Source organism: Cryptomeria japonica, chromosome 5 (assembly GCF_030272615.1).
Source record: "Cryptomeria japonica chromosome 5, Sugi_1.0, whole genome shotgun sequence".
Lineage (NCBI taxonomy): Eukaryota > Viridiplantae > Streptophyta > Pinopsida > Cupressales > Cupressaceae > Cryptomeria > Cryptomeria japonica.
In genome coordinates, this window is record NC_081409.1 from 670,647,312 (window position 1) to 670,658,621 (window position 11,310).

At 34.9% G+C, this 11,310-nt stretch overlaps 1 protein-coding gene across 1 annotated transcript; it reads right to left on the bottom strand.

The window, feature by feature from the left end:
- Positions 1–1,395: 1,395 nt before the first annotated feature.
- LOC131876382 (G-type lectin S-receptor-like serine/threonine-protein kinase At2g19130) lies at positions 1,396–3,239 on the bottom strand. Its single transcript, XM_059221591.1, has one exon. The coding sequence runs from the start codon at positions 3,006–3,008 to the stop codon at positions 1,812–1,814; it is 1,197 nt and encodes a 398-aa protein (XP_059077574.1). The 5' UTR covers positions 3,009–3,239; the 3' UTR covers positions 1,396–1,811.
- Positions 3,240–11,310: the final 8,071 nt, after the last annotated feature.

Here is an 11,310-nt window from a genome sequence, read left to right on the forward strand (position 1 = left end):
TCGCACAACTGCATGTATAACACGTGTCGAAATTACTATTTATAGAAAGTTTATTAACAAAACTTTCTATTTATAGTAAGTCTCAAAAAAAATTGCAACCACTAGTGGGTAAGATCCATGATGACGCAACCACTGCTAGCTAAGATAGCCATGATGTTGCAACCACTGCTAGCTAAGAGTCCAATTTGGACTTCACATTCCAACATATACTAGGGTAAATTTACACATGTGGATTTTGTAGGCACTTCATCGTTGTAGGCAATGAAAGTTGCCTACCTGGAAAGGGGAGAACCCTATTTCTCAAGGAGGGCAAATAGTAGGAGCAGAGACAATCAATAATGGGGATAAAATTTTGCAAACAAACTTCAAACATACACTAATAAGTCATTCAAAAAAATGACTGAAACTTATCATAATACTCAAGCAAAAAAATTTGGTACAGATACAAAATCATTTTTTAAGGAAATGATGACAATGCTACCTCCAGGAAGAAAACCTCTCCACTCAAACAAAACCTTTGAATGCTCTGAAATCTCCCAAGGACAATAAAGCAATAAATGAGCACTACCAAAACAATGCATCAAACTATAATAAATAATTTCATGAACGGAGTAGAATAACTGCACAGACATATGGAGTCCACAAAATTTTTTTAAAAAAAACTTATTAGGTTTCTATTTCAAAATGACAATTAACTCACACAAATTTCTATATAGGACAAAAATAATAGATTATATGCAATAAAGTAAGATTATATATCTATTCCATCCACGGGCTTTGAAATGAATAAAACAAAAATAGTCAACAAATTCCAACGGCATTCATGGAGGGAACAAAACAATCTAGAGAAATATTGAGTTACTTTGTCATATGCACAAACTTTTAAAATCTTTCAATAATTCGAATTGGAAAGAATAATCAAGATAGATCTTGCTAAAAAAGCTACAATGTCATATGCACAAAATTCTAAAATCTATCAGTAATTTGAACTGGATTCTACATGGTAATTTCAATTTTCGACAACTTGCAATTCACAAACAACAAAATAATTCTAATTTATTTAAAAACTATCATGTTGATATTTTTTGTACACTTCCCTACTTTGGGAAAAAAGCCAAATTATTAGTTGACTCCAAAAAGAGCAAATGGCCCACTATCACAATGTGACACCATGCACTACTATTGCAAAACGGTAGTTATCATTATCCATATTTAAAAATTAATCAATAGTATTATAAATTTGCTAAAAAATTTGGAAGGAACAATTCAAGATAGCATCATCCCAATAAGACTGTACACTGCTATGAGCCAATAGAAATATAGATAAATGAAATTTGCAAATGTTTTAAAAAACAGATATGTATGAAAACATAAGAAAAAAAAACCAATAGATTTTAATTCGGCATTTGTATTGATTAATTGAAAAGAGTGAATGCATTAATATCCTGCCCACCTGCCAAACCAATAATATTGAGTTTGAGAATTTCAATTTAAAAATATTATATATAAGTACATACATCGTTTGCTTTATTCTAGACAGTAGTGTCGTTGCTGCCGCTATCAGTCTCGGTTCGGTCCTTGAGTGCACAACTCAGCATCTTCATCTGCAGAGTTTGAGGGATCATCTTCCCTTCAAGCATCCGCAGCACTTGTTCCATGCTTGGCCTCATCTCCTCCTCCTTTTCTATGCATAGCAATCCTACGACGCCTACTCTTCTCACCCCTTCAATATCTGCCTCTGCTGCAACGCCTCCGTCCACAATACTGATCGTATTACCCTGGTAAATTTGAGTTGCAGCCCATGCGGGAAATTAATACTTACTTGAATCTTGCGCAGTGAAATCCAGACTTCTTCGCCCAGAAATGATTTCCAAGAGCGTAATACCAAAACTGTAAACATCGACCTTGGGAGTGATGGGAAGACTGGAGATCCACTCTGGAGCCAAATACCCTCTGGTTCCTCTCGTTGTTGTCAGTACGTGGCTGAAATCTCTACCCACAAGCTTTGCCAACCCAAAATCTGCTAATTTGGGTGAAAAATCAGAGTCCAGAAGAATGTTCTCCGGCTTTACATCTCCATGAATGATGCGGTCTCTGCACTCCTCTTGGAGATAAACCAAACCTCGAGCAGTGCCTAAAGCGATCTCCAATCGGGTCTTCCAGTCGAGTACCTTCTGTTTACTTCTGGAATTACTAGTGAATAGTAGGGAATTTAGAGAGCCATTGGGCATGTAATCATAAACTAGTAACCGTCTGGATCCATCTGCACAAAACCCTCGAAGTCTGATCAAATTCGCATGTTGTGTGTTGCCAAGAGAACTGATTTTGGCTCGGAACTGCTTTTCATGTTGTCTTGAACTAGAATTCAATTTCTTTACGGCCACAAGCGTACCATCTGTTAGAGATCCTTTGAACACTGAGCCGAATCCTCCGCTTCCTAACTTAGACCTGAAATTCCTTGTTGCAATCCTCAGCTCCATGTAACTAAACATTCTAATAGAAGACTCCAAGGAATCTTCAGACGTCTCCATTGGGCGTCGTAGCCGATACTTTTGCCACATTAAAAATGAAAAGATGCTCAAAGCAAGAGCGAGAGCGAGAACACTCACAATGATTATGGTTTTCAGTTTTGAGGAGGACGGTGGTTTGTGAAACTTTGGAAAGGCAGAGGCAGCTACTCGAATCGAGACAGTCCATCTGTTGTCTGATGGAGAACTCAGCATGTTTAGCAAATCTCCGGACCAGATGTGACAGGATCCTGAAGGAGAATTGAAGGTAAACGCAGAGCATGAGCAGTTACGCAGAGCATGAGGGTATGACGAAGCCGATTCATCAGGCAATGTTACACTAAGGTCGATGAATCCGTCGCTGCTGCCAATTTTGGCACCGCAGTTTAAGGGGCTCCGCCGAACACAGCCACTGGACCACCACTCTTGTGAATCACGGGCGCGATTGTCTGCCGGAGTCAACTTTATAGTTGAAATACACACCAGTGCTAGTATTTTCATAGCTGTGTTTGTGGTGGAACTGGGTTTCTTGTGGCATTTCTGGAATATCACCGAAAGTTTGGCCGTCCCAAAGTCCGCTCTCCCAATACTGGACAGAGTTGTTCCATGTGAGCACGAATTGCAGAGCCTCAGATGGATCCAAATGCAACGAGTAAAGCCCAGGTGCTGGATCTACTGAGCTTTTCCAACCGACTAGCTTTTGCTGTCCACCCAACCTCATCCCTTGTTGCCAGGTGTCTACAGGATAGTCGAAACTCTGCCAGAGAGTCTCAGCTTTATTGCCGTCGCTCATAAGTAAAAAGTTGTTAGCGTTAATTCCTAACATGCAAATCTTACCGTGATTTACGGCAATCCTTAAATTGCATGCTTTATGCGCTCCATGCAATAATCTAACTAATGCAACAAGATGTTAGGCTAGTTATTACCACGTTTGTGATGTGGCCTGTATTTAACTTCATGTAATTATTGTAATTTTCATACAATGTTTTATTTTTCATTGTGCAAGTTTTGTTTTATTTTCTCTTCTTGCTAGATTCATATTGTGCAGGTCAGAAAATTTAACATGGTATCAGAGCTTGAGAGCTAGAAGAAAGGAGCAAAACATTTTTATTTTTATTTTTTTTTGGGGGGTAGGTATTGAAATTCTGGGCTGTTTTAGAATGGAATTCTCATTCCTTTGGGGGAATCTATTGGTATTTTTATACTAAAAATGAACATTGGAATACTATATCCACTCGCTCTCGAAATTGCCTAAACACCACACAAATTTCTTAAGGTTGTTGATTACGTCAAACGGATAGATTATCTTCTCCCATACTTATCAGATTGAGGTCTGGCAGTGTCTACAGTTTTTTTTCATTTGCAAAACATTTTTTACAATCAACCAGAGAGAAATTTTATCAACTGTATAATCATTTTGTCTATATCCTATCCTCATTTAAGATCTATCTCCTCTCCCCATTTCTATAGAAATTAAAAAATTCAAATATATTTTTAATGGGTATCTGAAAATTTGTCTATTAAAAGATTGATTATTATATGTTAAGTTTTATAAAAGTTGTTTTTATAAGTTATATAAGCTATAGTCAATTTTCATTTAGAAAAACAATTAAATTAATAATTTCATTTCTATTGGACAAGTAATAAGAAAATAATTGGAAATATATTTTATTGAAAAAAAAAAATTCAAAACTAATTACAAATTCTCAATATATTTTCACATAATATCTACATAAGAAACGATTCATTAAACGATTTTAAAAAGCTTCTAGAGACGTAATGCGTGATTTTTTTAATCAATGTTGTGACTAGCATATCATGTTCCATCATCAATACGAAGATCAACTTTAGAACTTTACTTCTCGACTTCTCAAGAAGATTGACTTTCAAACTACTTTTTCTCTCATGAAAATGTATCAATTAGATATATAATAGTTTTAAAGTTCATTACAATATGTTTTGAAAAGCTTCTAGAAAAAAGCATGCAACTGTTTCGTCCACATATTATAGCACACTTCATAATTCATCATTCGAACAATTCATTATATTATTGACATTCTTTAATTAAATAATTCAAATTCAATAAAAAAATTTAATATACAATAATGTGACAATAATTAGATATATATTTTACTATAATACTAAATTTAATATTTGCACAACAAGTTTTTTAAGCATAAGAAAATTTAATTAGAACATCAATTTTTTTCTGAAATAATTTAATACAAATATAGTTTATCTCTAGATATTTTCTATGACTAACTATATAATATTAAAAAAATATTATTTTTTAATTTAAATTATCATATTAAATTTTAATCTCCTCAATGCCAATTGGTTAAAATTAAACTTTGTTGTGTGTTCTGAAGGGAACTCGAGTCGAGCTGGTGGGGGTGGGGTCATCAGAGATATGGGTGGTAGGGTTGTAGTCACCTACATGGCTAACCTGGACATCCAAACTTCTAATGTGGTTGAAGTGATGACATCTTTCTATGGTGTTTCTATCACCAAGGACAAGGACTATTATTGAAGGTGATTCAAAAAACATCATCATGATGTTGCAAGGCAAGGCTAATCCAGGCTAGAGAGTAGTGGACCTTATTATTCAATGTCAAGGTGTCATTACCACCTTTCACCTTGTAAGGCTTCAACACACCCTTAGGAAAGGCAATACAACTGTGGATAGGCTAGCAAACCTTGGTCCTCTATCTAACATGAGCTCAAAATCTAGATGACACATAATGAATTACTTGACAGTATTCGTCCCATGATTCTTGAAGACGTTAGTTCCAATGAGACCTAAAGATTTAAAATTTGGTTTTTCCTTTATTACCCTATTCACATTGTACTTCAATCATTTATTTATGTGGACTCACTTTGTTAAATCTAGTGAAGGCTATGCTTTCAAAACCACCTTTAGCTATTATTATCCAAAAGCTAGTTTTAGCATCCCCTGTTTGGTCCCTATTTTTGGCTTATGTGAGGAAACCGTGGGTGTCGATCTTATTCACAAACTAAGCTTGAAAATTCCAATAATTTTATTAATCTCTTTTATAGTTCATGTATATATCGTCATAATTTTTTATTCCATATTCTACTATGTTATTAATAATACATACATGATATATATAATATACATGACTTATAATTCAAGTTTATAACTTAGCTTACACTCTAATTGTTTGACTTGTCTTTTACTTCAAGTTTCTAACTTAACTTGTACTCTAAGTTTCTTAATTGAATCATACTCAACCAAGTTCTCTAATTGTGACTTGGCATGAGTTGTACTATATATGTGACTTGTACACATGTTTGGGAGTTCAAGTTTCTAACTAGACTTTACATGGCTTATACTCTTGAATTGTGCTCCAAATTTTGAAGTTGACATAACTTGCATAAAAGTTCATCATTAATATATTTGTTCAAAAGAAAATTTGAATTGTAAAAATGTATTTATAACACCCTCCCTTAATTTTGACTCTAACATTTGTCACGGCCCAAAATTTGATTAATAATTTTTACCTTAAAATTTGACATTTACATTTAATAACATTTTGATATTTCGATGATATTTGAAGTATTTGATGACATTAGGGGCCTTCTAGTCCTACCTTATAAAAACTAATGTAATTGATTCCTAATTAAATCTAAGTAAATTTCCAATGAAAGATTTTGGTTATCTACTATGCATTTAAACATACAAATAACAATTACCATTAATATGAGTGCATTCATAGAAAAGAATGATATAAAGTAAAATTCATAAGTTATGAATAAGGGATGACAATATAGATAAATATGAACGAGTTAAAATAAAGATAACCCCATGTTCATTAAAATATGACAAGCATCTGATCCGAGCATCTCTCTTTCAAAGAAACGCTTACGTAATGGTTCATGCAAAATAAATGCAAACTTAAAGTATACACCAAACTTAAAAAACATTCACAAAATCAAAGAAGACTAATCATGAAAACACGCATACCACAAATCATACAGAAGTACAACACAAGTTAGTGGTTAGTGGTTAGTGGCTTTTCCTTGTACTTTTGTTATTTACATCTTCTTAGCGACTTCCTGTCGCATTTTTGACAATAGGTCTCATAGACCCTTTACATATCTTACACAACTTGATCATACATAGCTTGATTATAGACCACATTGGTCTATTACAAGAAATCATTAATCATGTACAATATTTCATAAGATTTTACAATGATATACAAAAGTTTCTACCTCTGGATGTTGTGTCTTCCTCTTTATCGGACTCACCTCCATCTGTGATCTGGAAGACGGACAAATAACCAAGGTATTTTATCCTCTTTACCAATTAAAGTTTGTGCACCCTGGTGCTAATGAAAAGCTCATGTCCCTCAAGACAGAGTATCCTACCAAGTCAGCATCAACTTTTGGGAATTGAACCTATGCGTGCATGTATCATCTAACAACCTAACTGGTTAAACTTATCTACATATGAAATGGCAAGGAGAAATAAATAACTTGGCCAAGTTTTAACCCTTTTGGGATAGATGTAAACACCCTTCCCTGTTTGACCCATTATCAAGCACCCTATCCATTATACATCCTATAGCATCGTAAATTGTACACCCTTGCTAGGGTGGTACAATTCAACACTTGGTTTAGCACCCGCCTTAGTGTGTTTTGCATTTTGCATTTCTCATCTCCTTTAAGCATTTAATTAATTAATTTAATTAAATCTAAAATTCATATTTCACCTCTTCACATGTTATAAAGTTGGGCCCTTTACCCTAAGTGCGCCCCTTTTCATTTTTTCCCTCCAATAAATCATTGAATCATAAACCCTAATTATGTCCTATTTCAACCTTTAAGGCCAAATTTCGCATATCAAAACATCTTGAAATCAACTGTAACTTTGGTATTAGCTCTAATATCATCATATCTAATGGCCCCGACAATTTGGTGAAAATTTGGTCGGACCATGTGCACTATGCATACGGTCCCCAACATTTTTCCCGAAATTTAAAGAGCATAATTCTATGATATTATGATGATTAACCCAAAATATTGGCAGAAAATTCAAATCCTAGGTTGGCCTAAAGATTAAATTAAGATATAGGGTTTCATATATAAGAACTCTCTTTCTTCATTTGAAGGTTTGAAGGATTGAATCTAGAAAAAAAAAATTTGGAGCAATTACAAGGAACCTTCTATGTAGTGAAAGAATAGATCTTGCGACGTCTTCAACAAAATTCAACAGCACCTATCAAGCGTTCATCAAGCATTCTTTCATCATTTTGAGGCTTTTGAAGATGTAGGAAAGCAATAGGAGATCACCGACTGAAGATTGGCTTGTACCTCTCCCTTAGGGTTTGGTATGGTTTCATGTTGTTTCCATGTCTTTGTATGAGCTTATTTGCATCAATTTAGTTTACATGCATGTTTTAGATCACTTTGCATCATTGATTTAGAGCATTTATTTTGTCAATTACAAGCAATTAGGGTTTACTCTTTAGGGTTGCTCTAGATTGTTTACTCTCATCCTAGGATCTTGCACACACACAAGATTCTTGCACACACTATTTTACTATACAAATTAGCTATTTGTTGAGGTGGAAATCACCAAAAGAGGGGTTTGACTAAGGCAAAACCCTATTTTTCAGCTACAGGTGCATATTCAAATCCGAGCATTGCTGCAAATTTCAGGACCGACAGAGTGCATAGAGACTATTTCAAGGGACAAAAATTAGGAAAGTCCTGGAACAAGGGCATGGTTCCCTAGTCCTTCCCAAGACAGGGGTGTGGCACCATGGTCCTCCCTATTTTTAGCAAACTTTAGCATATCAGTAGGTCTCAGTCTTTAGATCTCAGTTTGACAGGTATAGCTTCAAGTCTGCAGAATCAAGACAGTGGCGTAGCACCCTGGTCCCAGACATTTTGGATCAAATTTCTAACACAGGTGCACCTCTAAATTTGTCTCTTAATCAGTACTTTTCAACAGCATATCAGTTATTCTTAGTTCTACATTTTCAGATTAGGGTTACTAGTGTACACTTGCATAATTCCTATGTCTCATTTGCAGCAAGGGAATAGAAACCCTACGAGGTAATCCTTGGATCTTTCTTCCTCACAAGAAGTAGTCAAAGTGTGTTACCTCCCTAGGCTCTTTCATAATTTGTGAGTGTGTATGCAAAAGTGGGATTATGGTTTACTCGCTTAGTCTTACTTTTTCTCCTACACATCTTTGGTGAACCCGACGTGAATCTAGTTTCATTTTCATTGCATTGCATTGTTATATCTAGATTTAGTATCTTTTCATTTTTCTTTATAAATATAAAATTCCACAAAAAGTGAAAAATTCAAGAAAAAAAAAGAGCTCTCCTTTTACTTGCATTGTGTTTAAATTTCATTCAATTTCCATCTCAAAGTGTCATATCTTTAATTGCAAGATATTTATGCTTTTGATGATGTATGAAATTATCTTGATTATGAGTTTAGTAAGGATGAATTAGATGAATCTCTAGAAGATTTTTTGAGTTCCCTAATCCTTCTAAGCCCTCATTTTTCCAAAAACTAATCAACCTTGTTACCATGTCATTTTGTGGTGATGAGAAAGATAAGTTGAATTATTCCTCTCATGGGTACATTCCTATCAACTCCTCCAATAGATCTAGTGGCATGGTTCTTTACAACAATTCCCTTTATGAGGATATGTCTCCTTTTGAATCAAAAGATAAACCTTTCAACCGATATGACCGTGCTTTGTTGGATGATGCCCTTCATGACTTTATGTCTTTTCCCGAATCTTCAAACAAAAACAATACATCTAAAAGGCTAATCAACATGATAAATATGAATGAACATAGAAAGCATCTTTTTGTGGTCCAAGGTGATTATCCTTTGTCAACTTCACCTCTCCCTAATCAACCTCTACTCACAGTTCAAGGTGGATATAGTCATGACTCCTTTAGTACTCTTAACAAACCTATCATTATTGTGCAAGGAAGAAATCCCACTAAGAGTCCTTATAGTTATGCTAAACAATTAACTAAGGAGATTCATCATGTGGTTGCTCGCATCTATAACACAAGAAATAATAGGCAACCTAATCCTCCTTTGTTTATACAAACTTCTCTTCCTGATTCTCAACCTATTCTTCCTCAAGTACCCTGTAACCCACAAACTCTTGGAAAGGAATATGATCTCATTGAACAGCTTAAAGCCACTCCTGCCAAGATATCCCTTTGGGATTTGATTCCAACTTTTTCAACTCATCAAGGAATGTTACATGATGCCTTGAAAACTTTGAATGTCCCATCCGCAGTCACATCTAATAATATGGCTTCCTTGATTAATTCTATCATATCTCCTGAATTTCAAATTGTGTTCACCCAAGATGAGTTACCTACTAGTGAGATCCAACATTAATATGATCCTTTCATGATTGTGGTTATCATAAATGATAGTGCAATAAGACGAACAGTAGTGGAAAATGGTTCTAGTCTTAATGTTTGTAGTCTTAATGGTTCTAGTCGATAATGTTGCTAAATCTTCATTAGGTATCATCACATTGTCTGTTAAGGTAGGTCATGTTACTTTACCCACACCTATCCATGTCATGTCTAGAGATCTGACATATAACTTGTTATTAGGGAGACCTTGGATTCATAGCATGCAAGTTGTCCCCTCCACATTTCATAAGCAAGTTAAATTCATTTACAACAATAAAATATATACCTTGCTAGGTGACACTAATCTCTAGGCTTGTTTGCAAACATCAACATCCAAATCCTCTTCAACCGGTTCTTCTCTGACAATCTTAGATGATTCTTCAAAAGTTGCTACTCCCACTAGTGTGTTTGTTTCCTTAAATTCATCTCCTACTAATAATTCCTCAAGTGAACCTAAGGTTCTTGAGGAAGAGCCTTCCCAACCTGATTCTACCATTGAGGATACCTTCTCTCCTAAAAAATATTCTTACAGAAGATGATTGGGGGTCCCTTGACTTTAATCCTACTTTCATAGGAGAACATAGAATTCCCCTTAGAGAACCCAAGATCGAAAAGAATAAAGAAGAAGAAGAACCTAAAAAGCAATCCACTTTATCTGGTTCGTTGAGTAATAACTTTGTGGTGGCTTCTCAGACTTCTCCTCCCTTGACTTCTGATCTAAAAAATTTTGATCGTTCACTTTATGGAAATCCTCCCTCTCTTTTAGAAATGGCTAACCTCTATGATCCTGGCTTTCACATCTTAGCTAGGTGTGGATATAATGGTAATGGATGTAGTGCTCAAGAACAAGGGATAAAGGTTCCCTTGGAAAATAACTTCCGTGACATGACATTTGGGCTTGGATATGATCCTTTCAAGTGTACTTCCAAGAGACCATCTACTAGTGTTAATGTCATCTCTACCTCTCTCTCAATAAAACATCTAGAGTATATCGACTGTGATTCTTCTAGTGTCTTTACTTTGGATGTTTTTTCCACTAATGTTTCCTTTGCTGACTTCCTAGGAGTTTATGACAACCTTCCTCGTTATCACCATAATTGTGGTTTTCCCTATTGTTTAAATGCAAAAGATTACTTTGGGAAAGAAATAAATATTAATGAGATAGTTAAAGAATTTCCTTAGTTGAAAGATACTCCTCAACAAAGTAATCTCCTCATAAGTGACACTATTGATGTAAGGATGGATCCTTGTGTTGAAGACAAAGCCATTAAGATAGATAAATGTCTTAATGAAGAAGAACAAAAACAATATTCTGAATTATTACATGAATTCCTTGAAATCTTTGCTTGGATATATTCTGACATGCATAGTAT

Bases quoted from the DNA above. Each gene is read 5' to 3' on its own strand.
- LOC131876382 (XM_059221591.1), bottom strand. From the start codon at position 3,008: ATGAAAATACTAGCACTGGTGTGTATTTCAACTATAAAGTTGACTCCG.